This window comes from Canis aureus, chromosome X, assembly GCF_053574225.1.
Source record: "Canis aureus isolate CA01 chromosome X, VMU_Caureus_v.1.0, whole genome shotgun sequence".
NCBI classification, from domain to species: Eukaryota; Metazoa; Chordata; class Mammalia; order Carnivora; family Canidae; genus Canis; species Canis aureus.
The window spans coordinates 113,591,580-113,609,105 of record NC_135649.1 but is presented as its reverse complement, the minus strand read 5'-3'; the positions used below and the strand labels follow the sequence as shown (position 1 = coordinate 113,609,105).

The following is a 17,526-nucleotide window of genomic DNA, read 5'->3' as shown; positions in this document are numbered from 1 at the left end:
CCTTTAAGAAATCTAACTTTTATAAGCCAGGTAGAGAAGGATATGCCTGCCAAAAAGACAAAATAGGAGGCAAGGCAGGAGTACACTGTATCACGAAGTCAAGGGAGGAAGGTGCTTCAAGAGAGCAGACTGGAGGTGGCTAAGGACAGAGAAGAGGGGGAGTTGCTAATCAACATGTATAAAGTTTCAGTGATACAAGGTGAATAAGCTCTAGAGATCCACTGTACAATGTTGTGCCCACAGTTAACAATACTGTAATGTACACTTAAAAATCTGTTGAGAGAATAGATCTCATGTTAAGTGTTGTTACCACAATAAAATAAAAATAACTTTAAAAAGAAGGGAAAAGAGACAAATAATGTTCAGGACCACAGAAATGTCAAGTAAGAGGACAACAGAAAAATATCCTTTGGCCTTAGTTACAAGGAATGCATTGGAAGACTTAGTGAGAGCTGTTTCTATGGATTGACGGAGCTGGAATCCAAATTGAAAAGAGCTGAAAAGTAAAATGGGGAGGCTAGACTAGACCCTCTTTAAAGTCCCTTCCAACTTTAAAATAGTAAATGCTGTGATTTCAGAGCTGGCCAGAAACTCTTTGTCACAGGTTCCCCTACTCCCCCTACTCCCAGTTAATAAAAAGACTCTGCCATTGAAAGAAATGATTTGCAAGACTATTGCTTTAAGCGTCATTACAACCTCAAAGAAACGTGGGACAAATCATTCTCTTCTATGTTTACATATATGTTTTTCTTTTGAAAAGAATCTTGAGCATAAAAAAGTTCTTATATGATTTTTCCATAGCATCAACTGAAGAAATATATTTCCAAGAATTGGTTTTTATTTTTGGGTCAGGTCTGTAGGGATAAAATCAGGTCTAGAGTTTCGATGTAGATGAATTTGGAAGTGAACACATTCAAAGTTGCAGTCCCGGGATGTCTCTCACACTACACTATACTATTTTCCTTTTATATTGAATCACCTTTTCTGGGCTTTGAGAGCTAAAAGAACACATCCAAAGAATTATTTGATTTTGTATGTAAGCAGAATGCTTGGGCACTTGCTGCTTTTCATCTAAAGAGAGGTTCCTATGCTCTCAATGTCTTGGTAGGACAGGAATTTGATAACAGGTCATATAGACCATTGCTACTCAAAGTGGGATCAGTGGACCAGCAGCATCAACCTCAGCTAGGAATTTGTTAGAAATGCAGAATCTAAGGCACCACCTCAGATCTACTAGATCAGAATATGCAGTTTAACAGGATCTTCAGGTGATTCATATTAACATTAAAAGGTGATAAGAATTTGTAATTTTTTTCTCAGAATCTACTTTTTAAAAATACAGAATCCTTTGTTACTCTGCTATGATATTTAATTAATCCAAGGGCAGATTAGTCATTTATGGACTAAAAACTAATCATTTTGTTTTAAAATTAAGGCCTGCAGTAGAGTGCCAAGGTGACTAACAAGATATATTTTACAGACAAATAGTAGGTTACTCACCCAACTCATGGTAGAACATGTATTTTGCATTTCCCCTAACCAGAAGCTGCTAATTACTTGCATTTCTTTTCCTCTTTTAGTAATAATAATATTTGTAAATTTACTTTGAAATAGCAAGATTACCTGTCATGCTTTTGTATAGGATTTATAAACTTTCACTATTTTCTGTCTCCTTAGCCAGTTTAGAAGAACGTCCACACTTTGTTGCATGGCCCTCCCTGGTGATTAACAACTGGAATGGACAGATGAAAACTCAACCCTCAGTCTCACCCTTTCTTTCTCCGTTTCTTACGGAGAAGCCCTACTCTAACCTTTAATCAGGGCAGAAAAAGATTGCTAGTGCCCCCTGCTGGCCTATTATTGTATTTTTCCTCCTCTACAAATTGTCTTAAACAGGAGGATGCCCAAGGATTCTAAGCCACTGAAGAAAGCTCAGCGGAAGGGACTTTCCCTAGTAGAGAGGTAGCGATTCTTTGGGAACAGGCGGCTAAAATCAAACGAAAACACTCAAGGGGCGAGGAAGGCATAAAGGGCTTCTAAATTAAATTATTGATCCTTATGAACCTTTTTCTGCACACGGACTTCTCTATGCCAAGAAAACGTCCCCTCCTTTTCAGCACAGGACTCCTCTTTTGCCTCTAGGTTCCACTGACAAGGAGTGAACTACCCACTCCTCTATTATAATTTCCGTACTCCAGATTCTGTTTTCTGCTTCCCCCAATTTCCCTTTCCCACTCCTTGGCCGTATTCCCTTTTCTGCTTCAAACTCCCATCCCGCCTACCCACGGACAGACTCGCATTTCTAGGGGTCAGACCCTAATCTCCTTCACCCTCTCCGTCTACCCTGACCTCTGCTCTCCCCTGATCGTCATCGCACTCCTCTTTAGCACCCTTTCGCTGAACAGTAAGACACTCTTTGCTTTGAACATCAGGCTTGTCCCCTCTTGAATGCCTCTTCCCGACCCCCGCCCCAAGCGACTGAAAAAGGAAACATGCGCACTTCAGAGCTAGGAGCTGTCCGAGTGCTGAAATTTATAGGCTGGGTAAGATCACGTCTCCGTCTCTTTCTGTAGCTCTCATTCCAGCACAGGATCTCAGCAATTTTGCCCTCTTTCCCCGTGCCCACTCCAGCGCGCAGAGTCCTTTCTTCTCTCTCATTTACAACTTCTTTTGAAAAGAGAACATTTTCTAGAGAAAAGAGATTTGCTAAACAGAAAGGACATAAAACAAAAGCCACAGCAACCTGACTTCCAGCATGGCATTGTCACCAGCCCCCTTGGCATGGTGATACGATTAAGGTAGCGGCATTTTTATTATTCAGGAAAAGCAGCTGGGGAATCCATCAGTTCTAAGGCTTTGTCTTTCCTTGGTTAACTGATGGTCCTGAGCCCTGGTTTGACTTGACCATGATGCCTAGGACTGGCACTTTTTGTTTTTTCTCAGCAAACTGTACAAACCCAAATCTCTTTTTGATTTTCAAGGAAACTAGATTCCTGCCAGATTTCGAATCCGGACAATAAATAGATACTTTGTCCTAGCTTCTTTCTGGAATCATTTCGGGAATATTTTCCACAAGCATCACAGAAACAGGAATGAACCGGCAGCTAGTGAACATTTTGACAGCCTTGTTTGCATTTTTCTTAGAGACAAACCACTTCAGGTAGGTGAAACGACTTTGCATGCTGATATTTTCCCCATGAAAACTGTTTGAAAGAGAACGTGTCATACATTTTTATCTATTTTTCTATGCCCTGGACCATATTTTTTTAATTTTATAAAGGAGAGTTAGATTTCTTTTGTTCTTTTAAAAGGCGTAATTATGGTGGGAGGGTGGTAAATTTTCACAAAGGCAAGTTTTATGATCCATAACCTCACTCTATGCATTGCAACACATTTTCACAGGCAACGTGATATTAAGGAAGTCTAATGAGTTGCATGCTCTTTACATTTCTATATAATGATGATTTTTTTGCTTTTAAATTCTTCTGAAAGTCATTTAAAATGATTATTAGATGTAATGCTTATCATATAGTGGAAGTGATTGGATTAATTTACAAGGAGCATGCACATTTTATATAAAATAGAAAAGAATCCTAATTCTCAGTCAACTTGAAACTTCTATTGTATTTCAGCAACTAGATGCATACTATGAGCACTACAATTCAGGAAATTTCTTGAAACATCAAAAATATTTAAAACCTCATTTTACCACTATATTCCACTGCTCAGTATATTTGGAAACTGAATGCCTACTAAAATTTAATTAATATGACATCTTTGTATTTATGTATGCATGAGAAATGGACTATGCATAATTAAAAAGAGTGGGAAATCATTATTTGCATGTGTGCATTTTCTACCTAGTTTATAAATTATCAAATCAGTTGATACTTCAGAATATCAGATGATTACCAGTAACTGAAATAGCCATTCTAATGGCAGAGGTTCTAAGACAGCAGAGAGACAGGAGATGTTCATACAATAAAGTGTAGAACTCTTCATTTAATTTTCACCAAATTTTTATGGTGTTTTTTCACAGAACCAAGAGAAATGAAACATATAGCTACTGTTATGAGTACTGGGAAAACCCACTATGTTCCTTTCAGGTTCACACCTACTATGATTAAGAAAAACTGTAGGCTCGGTTTCATTAGAAGCACCACCATCATCATCATCACCTTCATTACCACCATCACCATCATAATTAAATAATACTTGATTAATCAGATGAATCTACATATGGGAATGTGAGTATTTTTAGACGATCATATCAATTTTTAACTCCTACCAAATGTTTAAATCCTCTTTGCACTTAATACTTTGCATTTAATACTACTTTGAAAAACTGGCAAAAATGTGGTATTTTCTCAGGGATATAATTGACAAGATTATTTGTTAAACTATTAAAAACGAAGCTCGTAAAATATTATGTTTTAGGAAAGAAACAGTCAACCACTATGTATTGTGAAAGAATTCATTTCACTACAAACCAAATAGGGTCTTTTTATAAGCCCTTTAAGGAAAATGAAAATATGAGAGATTTTCCAATCAACACTTAGTGTTTTTGAAAATGCAGAAGACAAATGATTTAGAAGTTCTTTTTCATGAATACTTTACTGGAGAGTCAACAATTTAAATGTTAACATATAAATAACATCTGATAAAATAATAGAAGTACAGACACACTTATTGTTGACCTATTTTAAAATGAAGTTAAATTTCCAAGTGAAGCTTTTCTTCTAGATAATACATTGAAAATTATTAATAGTTGATAGCTAGAACAGAATCTAGCAGGTGAGAAAATCAGCAATGGAATAGTTTACTGTTTACTTTGTTCTGTCCATCTTATATATTTATAATAAAAAGTAGAAGACTTGTATTAAGGGTTAAATTGCTGGAAGAATTGCTTGATAGTCATCGGGGAATGATTTCAAGACAATCACATTTTAGAAATTATCATCTTCATTTCTCTGATGAGTCTAGAAAGAAATAGCTTTAACTATATGTCCATAAAATCTACAATATAAGCTATGCATGTTGTATCATCTTAAACATCTTTATGGCTATAGTTTGGACATCTGGGAGATATGACTCAGGATTTCTAACTCTCATCATTTAAAGTTAACTTTAGAGAACATACAAATTCAGAAGCTGACCAAAAAGTTTGTAATTTTCTTTTTCTTCTTACATATTATATATATTAACAAAACATGATGTCAAACATTCTGTGAGCCTTAGTTCACAGGCAATGAGAGTGGAATTGTTGCTAATAAAGTTAATTGTGTGTTTAGGACGGCTTTCTGCAAAGACCATGACTCCAGGTCTGGAAAACAACCTTCGCAGACCCTATCGCCTTCAGATTTCTTGGACAAATTAATGGGAAGGACATCAGGATATGATGCAAGAATCAGGCCAAATTTTAAAGGTAGGTTTCATTTAAATTTATGTTAAGCCTGTGGGAAATCTAAATGTTTGTATAATCTTAAATAAGTTTTAAGGGCTTTTTATTATAAAATAGAAACATGTATAGTATTCATTTCATTTTGGCATTCTTTTGAGTTAGCCAATTTAGTAGTTTAAATTTTATATATTGTTTGCCACTTTTGAAAACTTTCCTTATTTGTGTTCTATTCCACAAAGAAAATTAATGTCAGAGATTATTGCTACATTCCCTATTTTATCTTAAGTGGGAGTGTGAATGGGAATGAATACAAGAGCAAATGATGGATTTGGCTTATATGAGTCTCTTCCAAAATTCATATAAGAGTCAATGATTATTCAAAATTTTGGTTTTCATTTTGAATACCTACTCCCAAAGTGAAGTTTGAATCTCAATATAAAACATGCCATTTTATAGACTTTCAGACCGCTCTCATTTTTCAACGTTGTGACAAGAGGCTCTAATTAAATACATCAGAAATTTTTAGTTTCCTTTTTATTAACCATTTTAAATGTTTATCTAAAATTAACAAAGATCATAGCACTCTAACGTGCACATGTCAAAGATGGTGGATACTTTCTTTGTTCAATTAGAAAGAAACCAAAAAGTTTGATGTTCTTGTTTGTTTAACATTATAAAAATGTAACTAATCACCTGCAGAAATGAATTTTTATCTTTTTGGTTTATTTTTATTCTAAATAAGAACAAATTATTAATAAATGAATTATTTTTGATGTTTTAATTTTTAAATATATATTTTAAATGACAATTGTATTTTATCTTATAATTAACATAATGCATTGTTGAGTGTTTATAATATTTTTTTGTTTATAATATTTTTAAAAGAATTCTATAATATTCTAGATATTATGTTGTAATTCCATTGCTTTGATTTTGCTTATTAGCAATTAAATTGGATTGCTTTCCTTGAGTTTTGTTTAATTTTTATTTTTGGCAAGTATGAGCATGAAAACTAAATTCTAAATTCATTTCTTCTTTAAATGCTATACCTCTGAATATACCCAGCTAAGGGCACATTTTATAAAGAGCTATGTCATCATTTTGACAAAACAAATATTTCTGATTTGTAGAGTATTTCCAAAAGAAACAATAGAACTAAATTCAAAGCTCGATTTTCCTGAAATCAATTTTCATGCTCATCCCATTTCATACTAATTTTGTGGTCATTGCTTTGGAAGGCAATATTTGAAATAAAATCCTATGAGTAACAAGCTGAGAATGAGCTTTCAATGGGACTGTTCATTCCTACATTTATTCACTTAGTCAATAACTTCTGAGTCTGAATTATATGGGAAATACCAACTACTGCATGCACTGAAAAGTTGAGAGATGAAACAGGTTTGGGTGCTACCGTCAAAAATTTTAGCAGGGAGAATAGACATTACATGAATAGTTATAAATTATAATAATATATGTTATGAGACAGAAATAGTTAAGTAGTAGTTAAGTAAGATTAGGAAGTACAGATAAAATGCTACAGGATTCCAACAAATGAAGAGATGATTTCCAATTAGGCTATTCGTGCAAAGTTTCATAGAGAAGGCCAAGATATGGAAAATCATTTCAAGTTTATGAGGGTCTTGTTTGATAGCAGCTGTTACTCATTATTTTCTAGAAGTAACTTTTCAAAAGGGGAGAAAAGTACAGAGAATAATAAAACAAACACCCATCTTGCCATTGCTCCTTTAAATGACCAGATAGAATGAGCAATCATTTTCACACAGCTTTTTTTCTGGTTCTCCTGGGGATGTCACCCTGTGGAAATGACATTTCTCATGATTCAGGATAAATAAATGGAGAGAATATCAAGTATGGGAAAGCATGGCCATGTTTTTGAGATCTTTCCATTGCCTGAAGACCTAAGTACAGGATGTTTTAAAGACTTATAAAAGGGAAATGGGGTAAATATCATTTAAGACTCTAACATTAATGGACTTTACTGAGTTTTGTCTCCCATTCCCTTTAACTCTCCACCCCAATGAACCCTGATCCTCTTTCATAGATTTTACTTACATGAAACCATTTATATCAGATTAATTACTTAACAGCTCCCACAATTCTCTTTATTCAGAGAATCTTGGCTCTTCCTAGATGTAAAACATTCCTTCAATATTTTAGAGTAAAATAATTTTCACTCCTTGGTGTTCCCATGAAACTTCATATGTCTAATATGGTTCTTTTGCGTATTATGTTTTATCAACCCACCCCATACTGCATCAGAGAGTGCACACACACACACACAATATAGGGAAAAGAAGTCATCTTGTTCTCCGGAATGAGGAAATAAGGACCGAGAAAGAGAGGAAAATATAGATCAGTTATGAAGATTAGTGCTTCCAATTAGTTGTAGTAGATGTTGAGGGTAGGAACTTTTGGGGTACTAACCAGTGGTCACAGTGGCTAGCAAAGATGATCTTAGCTGAGCTGAGGAGAAATAAATAAAAGAAAGAAAGAATAGAGAACTTGTAACAGTGAGGAAGTTAGGAAGAACACTATAGTACTTACTGTAACTTACTATAGTCAATTAGCAATGTACCAATGAGAAATTTTATATAGTAGGTAGAAATGAAGGGTGATTAGGAAATGTGACTGTATCCAGAATAGTGGCAGGCACCCTGTAAATGCTAAAACACAATTTGGCTATGATAACAATAAATATGATGATGATGATGATGATGATGATGATGATGACGTTTAAAAAATAGTAATTAATAAGAAGACAGAAGGGCAAGATGGCTATGCAAATAAAAGCAAGAGTGAAATATGGGCCGTTGAGGTAAACAGAATGGCTTTTCTAGATGTCTTATTAAATATTAGCTCGTCTCTGTTTTCCTTGCTGCCATACATTGGCAAGGGAAAAGGAAATGCATATGCATAATTTTTCTTATTGGAAGGAATCTTTCCTGCATACTTTCAAGTCAGTAAAATATTTCATTTCTATTCCATATCCCTGATGGGCTCTGAAAGATGTCATAATGGGCACATATACAAGAAGGAAAATGGATGTAAGCTAGAAAAGGGGACCAGAAATGAATCAGACTTAGGCTTTGTAATTGAGAGCCATTCTTAGAAACTATAGGGAAAAAATAGCTTTTCTGATGTGCTGAAGCACAAGTATATAAACAAAGTCATGAATCAGAGTTGCCAATTGCATTCCATCTATAAGATCCATAGAGAGCTGGGTCAGATCTTGTCAAAACATAAATTTTCAAAATGTTCAGTTCAGATGAAAACACAAGCTATGTCCATTCACAATTACCTGGTTCTAAAACCATGGTAAATATTGATTCTATGTCAACATAGGGGCCACTTTCCCCACTTGGGTGATTTGTCTCATTGTCAGCTGATTTATCATAGTGTTACTCCATCATCCTATCAGATACTCCTTTGTCAGTGTTATTGTATCTTGAGAATGCCACTTTAAACATTAAGCTTTCAAGGAGGCCAAGTAAAATGCTCAAACCTGGGCAAAATGCATTAGCTCTGATTCTGTCTCTTTGAAACAAAGCCTTTATCTATTTTAATGAAATTTTCTTTGAAAATAAAATTAACTTAGAGTTATATCCCAAGTTTCAACCCAATGTGAATAAATACACTCCACTATAGCATTCATTTTGGAATAGGATCTGGAATAGATAATGCCAGGAGATAATTATTCACTCCACTTCTTTGTGCATGCCATGCACACTAATTTTTTTCTATGTCTGGAGACCTAAATTTGAAAGTGTGATGTGTGACATTAAAACCTACATTTGCATGCAATATGGTTTCCTTCATTTTCTAAGGAGTTATCAGCTCAAGAGGTGTTTCAGATACAAGTAGAAATAGATCCACTTTCCAAAAAACTAGAGGTTCAGTTTTCTCCCTTTGGAAATTCTATTTATTGTCTGTAGCCAAGTGGAACTCAAGCTCAAATGTTGTGCTTGCCAATCCCTGTAGGGGGTGGCTTGAGCACAAATGTCCAGCAGGGACATTTGGAAGGGTGATTCTCTCAGTTAGTGATAATGCAGCCCCAGCATGGTCATTTCTTTGATCACTCTGGTAGATGCAAGCATCAGATGTTACTATAGATTCTGAGAAAAAGAATAGAATGTTTGCAAGTATCAGAAGTATCTGACTTGAGTGCAGGAAGTTGCAGAAAGAGTGCGGCCATTTTAGAACAAGACAATAGGAGATAAAAGGGGAAAAAGAATTATTGAGATGAAAGGCTGGAGGTAACAAAGGGAAATTCATATATCACAGTTTTGTTCAGAAATGATGTTGATGAAGATTTTTGGACATCTGAAATCCATTGGCTGTGTCACCATTCAGCTTTTCTGTGCTGTATGGACATCAACCAATACATTTGTATATACTAGGCTGCTACTGTGGGCCTACAAGGTGCTTGTCTGGGATTTGAGGTGACATCAGGAAAGAGATATCTACAATATTCTAATAGATTCTGGCAAAATATATGTTTTCCACTTCATTGGTGAGAGAATAGTATGGTGGAAAGAGTGCTAGATTTGGATTTGGAAAACGCATGTTCATGTCCTTTTTGAGAAACGGTATCTTCACCTCTCCATGCCTTAGGTTTTCTTCTGCCTTTGCCTATCTCATTTGAGGTCATGCATCTGAATGGTTTGTTTTTAACTATTAAGTTTATTGCAAATAATTTGAATTACTAGTCTCTATTACTAGTCCCTCATTTCTCTTTTGTAACTGACACTAATGATATATTATCAAAGCTAACCCTTTATGATAGTGGGGCCTTATAGTTGCTTGATTTTTTTGAATGGTAAAAAAAGCAAGTCAGAGAAGTCCTAGTATTTTAGAGTCCTATTACACTAATCAGGACAGGGATGCCATGTGTCTCAGCTGGTTCTCCTTTTATTCAATTGGTGGGAAGATTTCCAACCTGAAAGAGCTATTTCATATTCCTAAACATGAAACAAAGAAGGAGCCATTTGTGGGAAGGAATTATATTTATCCATTCAAATCCTGTCCCTGACTATTTTCTTGAACTCATTTTTAAATAAGCCAAGTAAAAGAAAGAACCAATTTTACTTAGTCCTAGAAAGAAGGACCTTAAATTTAAATGAAGATATATGACTGTCATTGCTTATGTATTTTCTTGTCCGGTTACTGCACTTGCAAGGGTCACTGCACAACCATGCAGAATTGATTTCTTATTTTAGAATAAGCATTTTGAAGAGGACATTTGGTCTCTACAACATGGCACGTTAAGAGCAATAGAAGTTGAAGCCTATAATTTAGTTTTTGAGACTGTATTACATTGCTCCTTGATTGATTCTGTATAACTTCATATCCTTAATTTTCATCATTGAAAGAGCCTAAACACTTTTTCTTTTATTAATGATTTTATTTATTTATTCATGAGAGGCACAGAGACAGGCAGAGACATAGGCAGAGGGAGAAGCAGGCTCCCTGCAGGGAGCCCAATGCAGGACTCGATCCTAGGACCCCGGAGATCACAACCCGAGCCAAAGGCAGACACTCAACCACTGAGCCACCCAGGTGTCCCAAGCCTAAACATTTTACCCTAAATTCTATAGTGCTTGCTTGTCCATCCTGAAGGACAACTCAGTCCATTTTACTGATAATCTGAGACTTCATTAGAAAAAATAACAGTATTGATATAAGGGTATCTTGGTATTTAATGACTGGACATTATAATGTGTCCAGTTAGGGCTATCAGGCTTAGAGTGAGAAAAAAAATCAGCATTAGTTTGTTCTTGGTGGTGTTGAAATAGTTTTCTTGGAGTGTTGGATCAGACATGTTTGAAATCGGGTCTTAAATATGGAAATATAGTTGATCAAGTCTCATAGCAATAAGGTCTTTGGAAGCATTCTGAGTTCTCTTTGGAGTTAACACTTATGAGGCTGTCCTGACTGTGGCATGTAGCATTTGCTAATTGACTTCTTTCTTGAGAGGATTACTTTGGACACTTGTGACTGATTGCAGACATTTTTCGCCATGTGAAATGCACTAAAGGAAGGACCTGCACAAAAGGAATAGGTCCCTAAGTGGTATTCTTAAGTGAGCAGGAGATTTAAAAATAAAGCCACTGGGCTACCCTCTTGGAGTCTAGTCTGGCTAGCCAATCAATTGTGGTCATGGGGCAAGTACAAGAGGAAAGCTGGATGCTGTCTCAGACTCCTGCCCTAGCTTGTGTACTTGTCATTCCCTTATGAACATGGGTATACCAAATGGTTTCTCTGTTTTCTTAACACATTTATCCAAGAGGGCAAAAGAAAATCCTGGATCAAGTCAAAATATAAAAAGTCAAGAGGCATTTATCACAAATGTGACTGCCTAAGTTTTGTTTTCGATTTCTTCTTTTTTTTCCTGATGGGAGAGGGGCCATATTTTCTTGAGGAAAAAAAAAGCTAACCTGCCCATGCATTTTCAAAGTAATAGAATACATTTGTGGCAAGGAAGCATATATGTGGACACAAAAAATTACATGTAATGGTTTTACATCTTTATATTGGAGTCTAAGCACACAATTCATTTGTTCATTCCTCTAATAAATAGTAATTACTATGTGCAAGTGCCACGTTACTTGCTAAGTATACAGTGGTAAACAAAAATCTAAGCTTGTAAATGTCAGTTCTCGTCTCACTAAAAACTGGAATATAATTTGTAAATTAAATGCTGTATCATCCAGGACTTTTGCTGGAAAGAAATAGCACACTCCAACAGGGTGCGAGAGGGTTTGGAAAACCAGTCCCAAAAGGAGAGTGTAGTATTTCAGGACTATCAACAATAGACTTGAAGAGGCAAGGGAGGGAGTGGTTACCAGATGGTAGAGAATGTGGCCATATAGACAAGACACCTAATGACATCTGTAGAACAATGTCATCCATCTGTGCTGTCCTAGCAGGGAGACAGCTAGAGAATAAATATTCTGAGCTCACTTTCCTCCTGTATTCCATTTTCTTGTGGGAGTCTCCCATTGGCCAAATCCAACTAGAAGTCAGAGGGCAAGGAGCTCAAAGATGCAAACCCAAAAGGTCAGCTTCCCAAGGTACATAGAATAACAGAAAAGAGAGTTTCTCAGGGCGGGGTAGGGGTAGGGGATGGAAGATGATCAACACAGAGCCAATGTATGAGCAGAGTCATCCCTCAACTTTCAGGTGGTGGAGCAGACATCTCCAAAGCTGATCATCAGTAAGCCTCCTTTATCAATCTTGGGAAAGAAGGGAAGTAAGAGAGGGATATTGTTTGGATATATTATCCCAATAGTAAATGACACCTCCAAAGACAGAGAAGAGAAAGGAAGGTAATGTGAGGTCATAGTTGTGTCTCCTAAACAGACAATTGAAAGAGCACAACCAATGGACTGGTATGTGTGCGTGCGTGCGTGCGTGCGTGTGTGTGTGTGTGTGAGAGAGAGAGAGAGAGAGAGACAGAGAGACAGAGAGAGAGGGTGAAAGAGAGCTTTCTATGTAGTATATGAAAATAATTAATATGGTTTCCTGTCTATCTAATATGGTTATATGTTTGCCAATACTGTATTGTTGCCCTTGCCCCATGGAAATCCCCTCCATGCTCCTGATGCTGGGATATGTTCTGGGCTTAGCTTTGAGCACAAGACTTAACACCAAGCCTCTTTGGGGCAGCATTTCTGAGACACATCCTTTCCCTCTGTGCTCTTCTGTTCTACATAGAGCTGTAGAGAGTTAGAAGAAGAAAATATTGGGTGGAGGTTAGAAGAGCATGAAGATCAGGAGCAGAGTAATGTGCATTTCAAGGAAATGGCAAGGCTGAAGGAACAGTTGCTTGTTTTCTACTCCTTGCCTGGTTTGATTACTGCACCTGAAATATAGCTACTTATCACCACTATTTTGCTACTTTAGGAAAACCTCAGAACCACTTTACCACATAATTTTTCTTTCATTTTTAAAACCCAAGTGTATATAGAAGATAATATAATCTATCTTTTTCTGATTTATTTACATTTAAATACCTCACATGTTGATTTCTAAGAACCACTTCATATCTAACAAGGCAGTTGAGATTTCTTTTATCAGGCTTTCTCCTAGAAAAAGCATTCTTTGCCCAAAAAATGTATTCAGAAAACAAGGGGTCTATTTATTTAGCTTTAAACCTCAATGTCTCTGAAAAGTGAACGATACACACATTTGGCAAACCACACTGTAGCAACTTGTTAGATGATGTGATTCAGGATAATTTATAAATACATTGTGCAACGCTCACAATGGAATTCTTATAGTCTACTTTTTCCTTTGAATTAATTCTGTTTTTAGTACTTCAGCATTGTATAGAATATATGAAGGCAAAGGACTTAGGATTTACTACTAAACCAAATGAGCAACCAACCACATGTCTTTCTCAAGCCATGCTTTTCAGAACACCTGCTCCAGAGCCACCTGAGAGTCATATTAAAAAGGTGCATAGCCAGGTACCTGAGTGGCTCAGTGGTTAGGCATCTGCCTTCAGCTCAGGTCATGATCCCGGATTCCTGGGGTCAAGTCCCACATCAGGTTCCCCATGGGAGCCTGCTTCTCCACCTGCCTATGTTTCTGCCTCTCTCTGTGTGTCTCGAATGAATGAATGAATGAATGAATAATCTTTTTAAAAAAGGCACATACCTAGGCCCCACACTTCTCTAGCGCTACCTCTCCAGAATTGCTGAATGATGAGATCTTAAAATATTCACTTGAACAAAGTCATAACTCCTTGCAGCTTACACACTACAGGACCAGAAAGATAAAATTTTGCCCCTGTATCTGAAGGATAAAAATACTTCCTTGTAGTATTTTTCCCAAGGTACTCTGTGCCAGGAATTGCCTTACCAAAAAAACGGGGGTGGGGGGAATACCAGAGGAGATAAAAAAATCTAAACTGAGACTCATGAGGCCTGGTTTTAACTCCAATTCTGTCAGCTATAACCTGGAACTTGCCACCTAACCTTTCTAGGAATCATTTTTGTCATTTTGTCATCTCCAAAAATAAAGGATTTCGGCCAATATGTCTATGTCTCTTCCAACTTTGTCTCTGGTCTTTATATTCTAAATTAAAATTCTGGGATATGTACTTTTATAAATTATTAACTCACCACAGAAGAGCTTGGGTACATCCAATTTTCCTAGGGAATTGGTCTTTCCTCTGAGAAATACTAATTCTGTCTAAATTTTTTTGCACTTGCCCATATCTTCTTTCAACTCCCAATATTTCAAGGATAATCATTATTCTATGGGAAGACTCTGGAAACTTACAAGAGGATTACTGAGGAAATCAGTCATTTATAATTTTGTCTTGCTTTTGGTTTGGAGGTAGCAAATTCTTGTATAGAGGCTGCTTCGGGGAAAAGTAGCTGCCACATTTCTTTAGTTCAGCATCTGGCCAAAGATGTTTTTCAAAACATTAGTCCTATGAAATGTTCTCAGATAAAAGATTTAAAATGTAAAAATGTAAAATAAGAATAGGAAATTCTACAAAACATTCTCTGAGAGAGTTCCAATATTCATTAGCATATTACAAGTTTAGAGGAAACCTGCAGTAAAAATACACAAATATTTCTAAAACCTTTTTTTTTTTTTTTTTTTTTTTTACATAGGGGCTTATCCTATACTTATTTGATCAAGGATTTTTTAAATGAGTAACACTCTGGGGTACTGGTGTTTCATGGAATACACTTTGGAAAATGTGGCTTTGGTAAATCCATAAATCTAAATGATATTTTTGCCCTGAATATAGATGATGATGATGATGATGATGATGATGATGATGACGGGAAACCTATGATGCTCTGCTAGAAAGATAATATCCATAAGAGTAAGAAGGCCCCTGCATTCAGTAAATGTGGCTTTCATTTTGATACATGGTCAACATTAGTATTCTGATGCCACAAGAGAATTACTCAAGTTAAAATATTATTGGAGGCTATTTATCTCCAGTTTCATTTACATGAATAAATGAGCAAACAGTGGCATTTTGAAAAAACAAACATTGAAGACAAAAGAAAAGACATTAGTCAATACAGCAAAATACTTTGATCTGGTAATCATCTTCTGTTTTAGTCCTCATGATTCTTGAATGCTGAATGACATACACATTTCAACAAGTGACCTTTAACCTTGAACTAAAGACATTTCTTCTGCAGGATATGACAAAGATTCATGCCCATATGAAGAATTTCCTTTTGGATTGCCATCTTCTCTTTCAGGCAGTTTTCCAAGATGGATAAATCTTATAGTTGTACAATTTCCATCCAACTGTTTGTTTAGAATTTTTCCCCATCATTTTCTTGAAATGAAATTCTTCAGATTTGAATCCATACTAAAAAAAACCCCTCACTTTTAAAAAATTGAAACTATGCAATAATTACCTAAATAAATTGTGTAGATTTATGATCAAGGTCTTCATTTATTAGCATTAAAAATATTCTAAGTTGGCCTTATCAAAATCAATCATGTTTCATATTTACATGTGTAAATTCCCAGGAAAAACTTTTGAAAATTGTTTTCAATAAAGATGGATGCAGAAAGAAATGTCTTTGAAATAGTCACTAAATGTCTTGGGAAAAGATATTATCTCTTTATTACTAGTTCTTCCCCCATGCTTTCTCTGAGAGAGTCTGTCAAATAACCAAATATGATTTTTTTCTTCCTATTTCTTACTCCAGGATCTTAGGAAAATAGAACAAAGTAGGGGGTGGGAAATATTACAGCTACCTTAGATTTAATCAAAACAGCTCCTGATCCATGTCATTTATTTCATACAGTAAAGATACATTGATGATGCAGCCACTACACATTCTGTATGAGACTAGTCCTTTATTTGAAACATTTCTTCAAACTATCCACAGTGATGGCATTAGCATTGCTGACATTCCACTGTACAACCCACAGAAAATGCAATACCATTTTTTAAGCTTTTCTAGTGATTAAGGTTTGGCAGTCTTAGATATATGGCACCTTGGAGAGGAGTTGAGTGAAGATTAACGAAGTTATTTAGCCTACACACAGTTTGCTTATTCTGTCTTTAAAGTTTGTTTTATGTAGCCTGGGTGCCTGACTCAAGTTCCTTGCTATCATTTGCTTCTGATGTCACTGTTGCTTCTCCATTTCTAGGAGGCAGACAGTGGCATTAGATATAAAGGGACAAGGAGATGGCTTTGCTGAATCCTTCAGTTACAGAAGCCAGAGAATATGAACAAGAAGATGGCATTTTCGGGGATCCCTGGGTGGCTCAGTGGTTTAGCACCAGCCTTTGGCCCATGGTATGATCCTGGAGGTCCCAGGATCGAGTCCCACGTCAGACTCCCTGCATGGAGCCTGTTTCTCTCTCTGCCTCTCTCTTTCTCTCTCTCTCTCTCATAAATAAATAAATAAAACCCTTAAAAAAAAAAGGAAGACAACATTTTCTCCAGGAGTATGAGATTTGCTTTCGAAAAGAAGTATATAGTATCTTCTCAAAATGTAAAAATTTAAGAAAAGATCATGCCTCTTTGAAAGGAAATGTCACATACACCCAGTGCCAGGTCTTGTAAATAGAAAAACTGGCACGGAAATTTTCATTTTTTAGAAGGGTTTTTGATAGATAAAATGCCACTCTGCTTCTTCTAAAATTTGAGATCATGGCTTGTTAGCAAAAAAGTTGCTATACACTCTTCAGTATTTATTTTCTCTAGAATATCCCTATTCCATTTTCTGGAGTTAGTGACCACTCCGTGACCAGCAGCATACTCGACCTAATCCTTACTGAATTAATCCTATATTAGCAGGCCTATTTTTTTCCAGCTCTCCAAAAATAGGAGGAATTACCCACAATCTGGGATATGTGTTCCTTTTATTTCCCCCCCAAGAACCTACCTACATTTCCAATATTCACATTTGTTTATTGGACACGTATGCCTCATTAAGCTCATCCTTTATTCAAATCTTCTGAACAAATATTCCCACTTAAAACCCAGCAGGTGGTTTCCTGTTCCAAAGATCTCCTGATGCCAAACAAGTTTATAAAATGCTGGGCTCTCAGAAAAGTGTATGAATTTGTGACTTGGGGCAAATATCCTAAAGCCCATTAAAAAAAG

The 17,526-nt window shown here is 36.1% G+C and overlaps 2 protein-coding genes across 11 annotated transcripts in view; one reads left to right on the top strand and one right to left on the bottom strand.

Annotated features, from left to right (window-relative positions):
* Positions 1-17,526, bottom strand: part of LOC144308047 (uncharacterized) — a 404,506-nt gene that overhangs the window by 166,468 nt on the left and 220,512 nt on the right. The gene's annotated exons all lie outside the window — the stretch shown is intronic.
* The window catches only part of GLRA2 (glycine receptor alpha 2), a 173,599-nt gene continuing 158,590 nt past the window's right edge, over positions 2,518-17,526 (top strand). Inside the window, exons 1-3 of one of the 4 annotated variants that reach the window (XM_077888190.1) lie at positions 2,518-3,160; positions 4,040-4,247; positions 5,292-5,425. In XM_077888190.1, coding sequence (XP_077744316.1) covers positions 4,228-4,247; positions 5,292-5,425 — 154 coding nt within the window. In that variant the 5' untranslated portion in view covers positions 2,518-3,160; positions 4,040-4,227. The remainder of the gene's footprint in view (positions 3,161-4,039; positions 4,248-5,291; positions 5,426-17,526) is intronic. The other 3 variants (XM_077888191.1, XM_077888189.1, XM_077888188.1) reach the window with 3 other exon arrangements.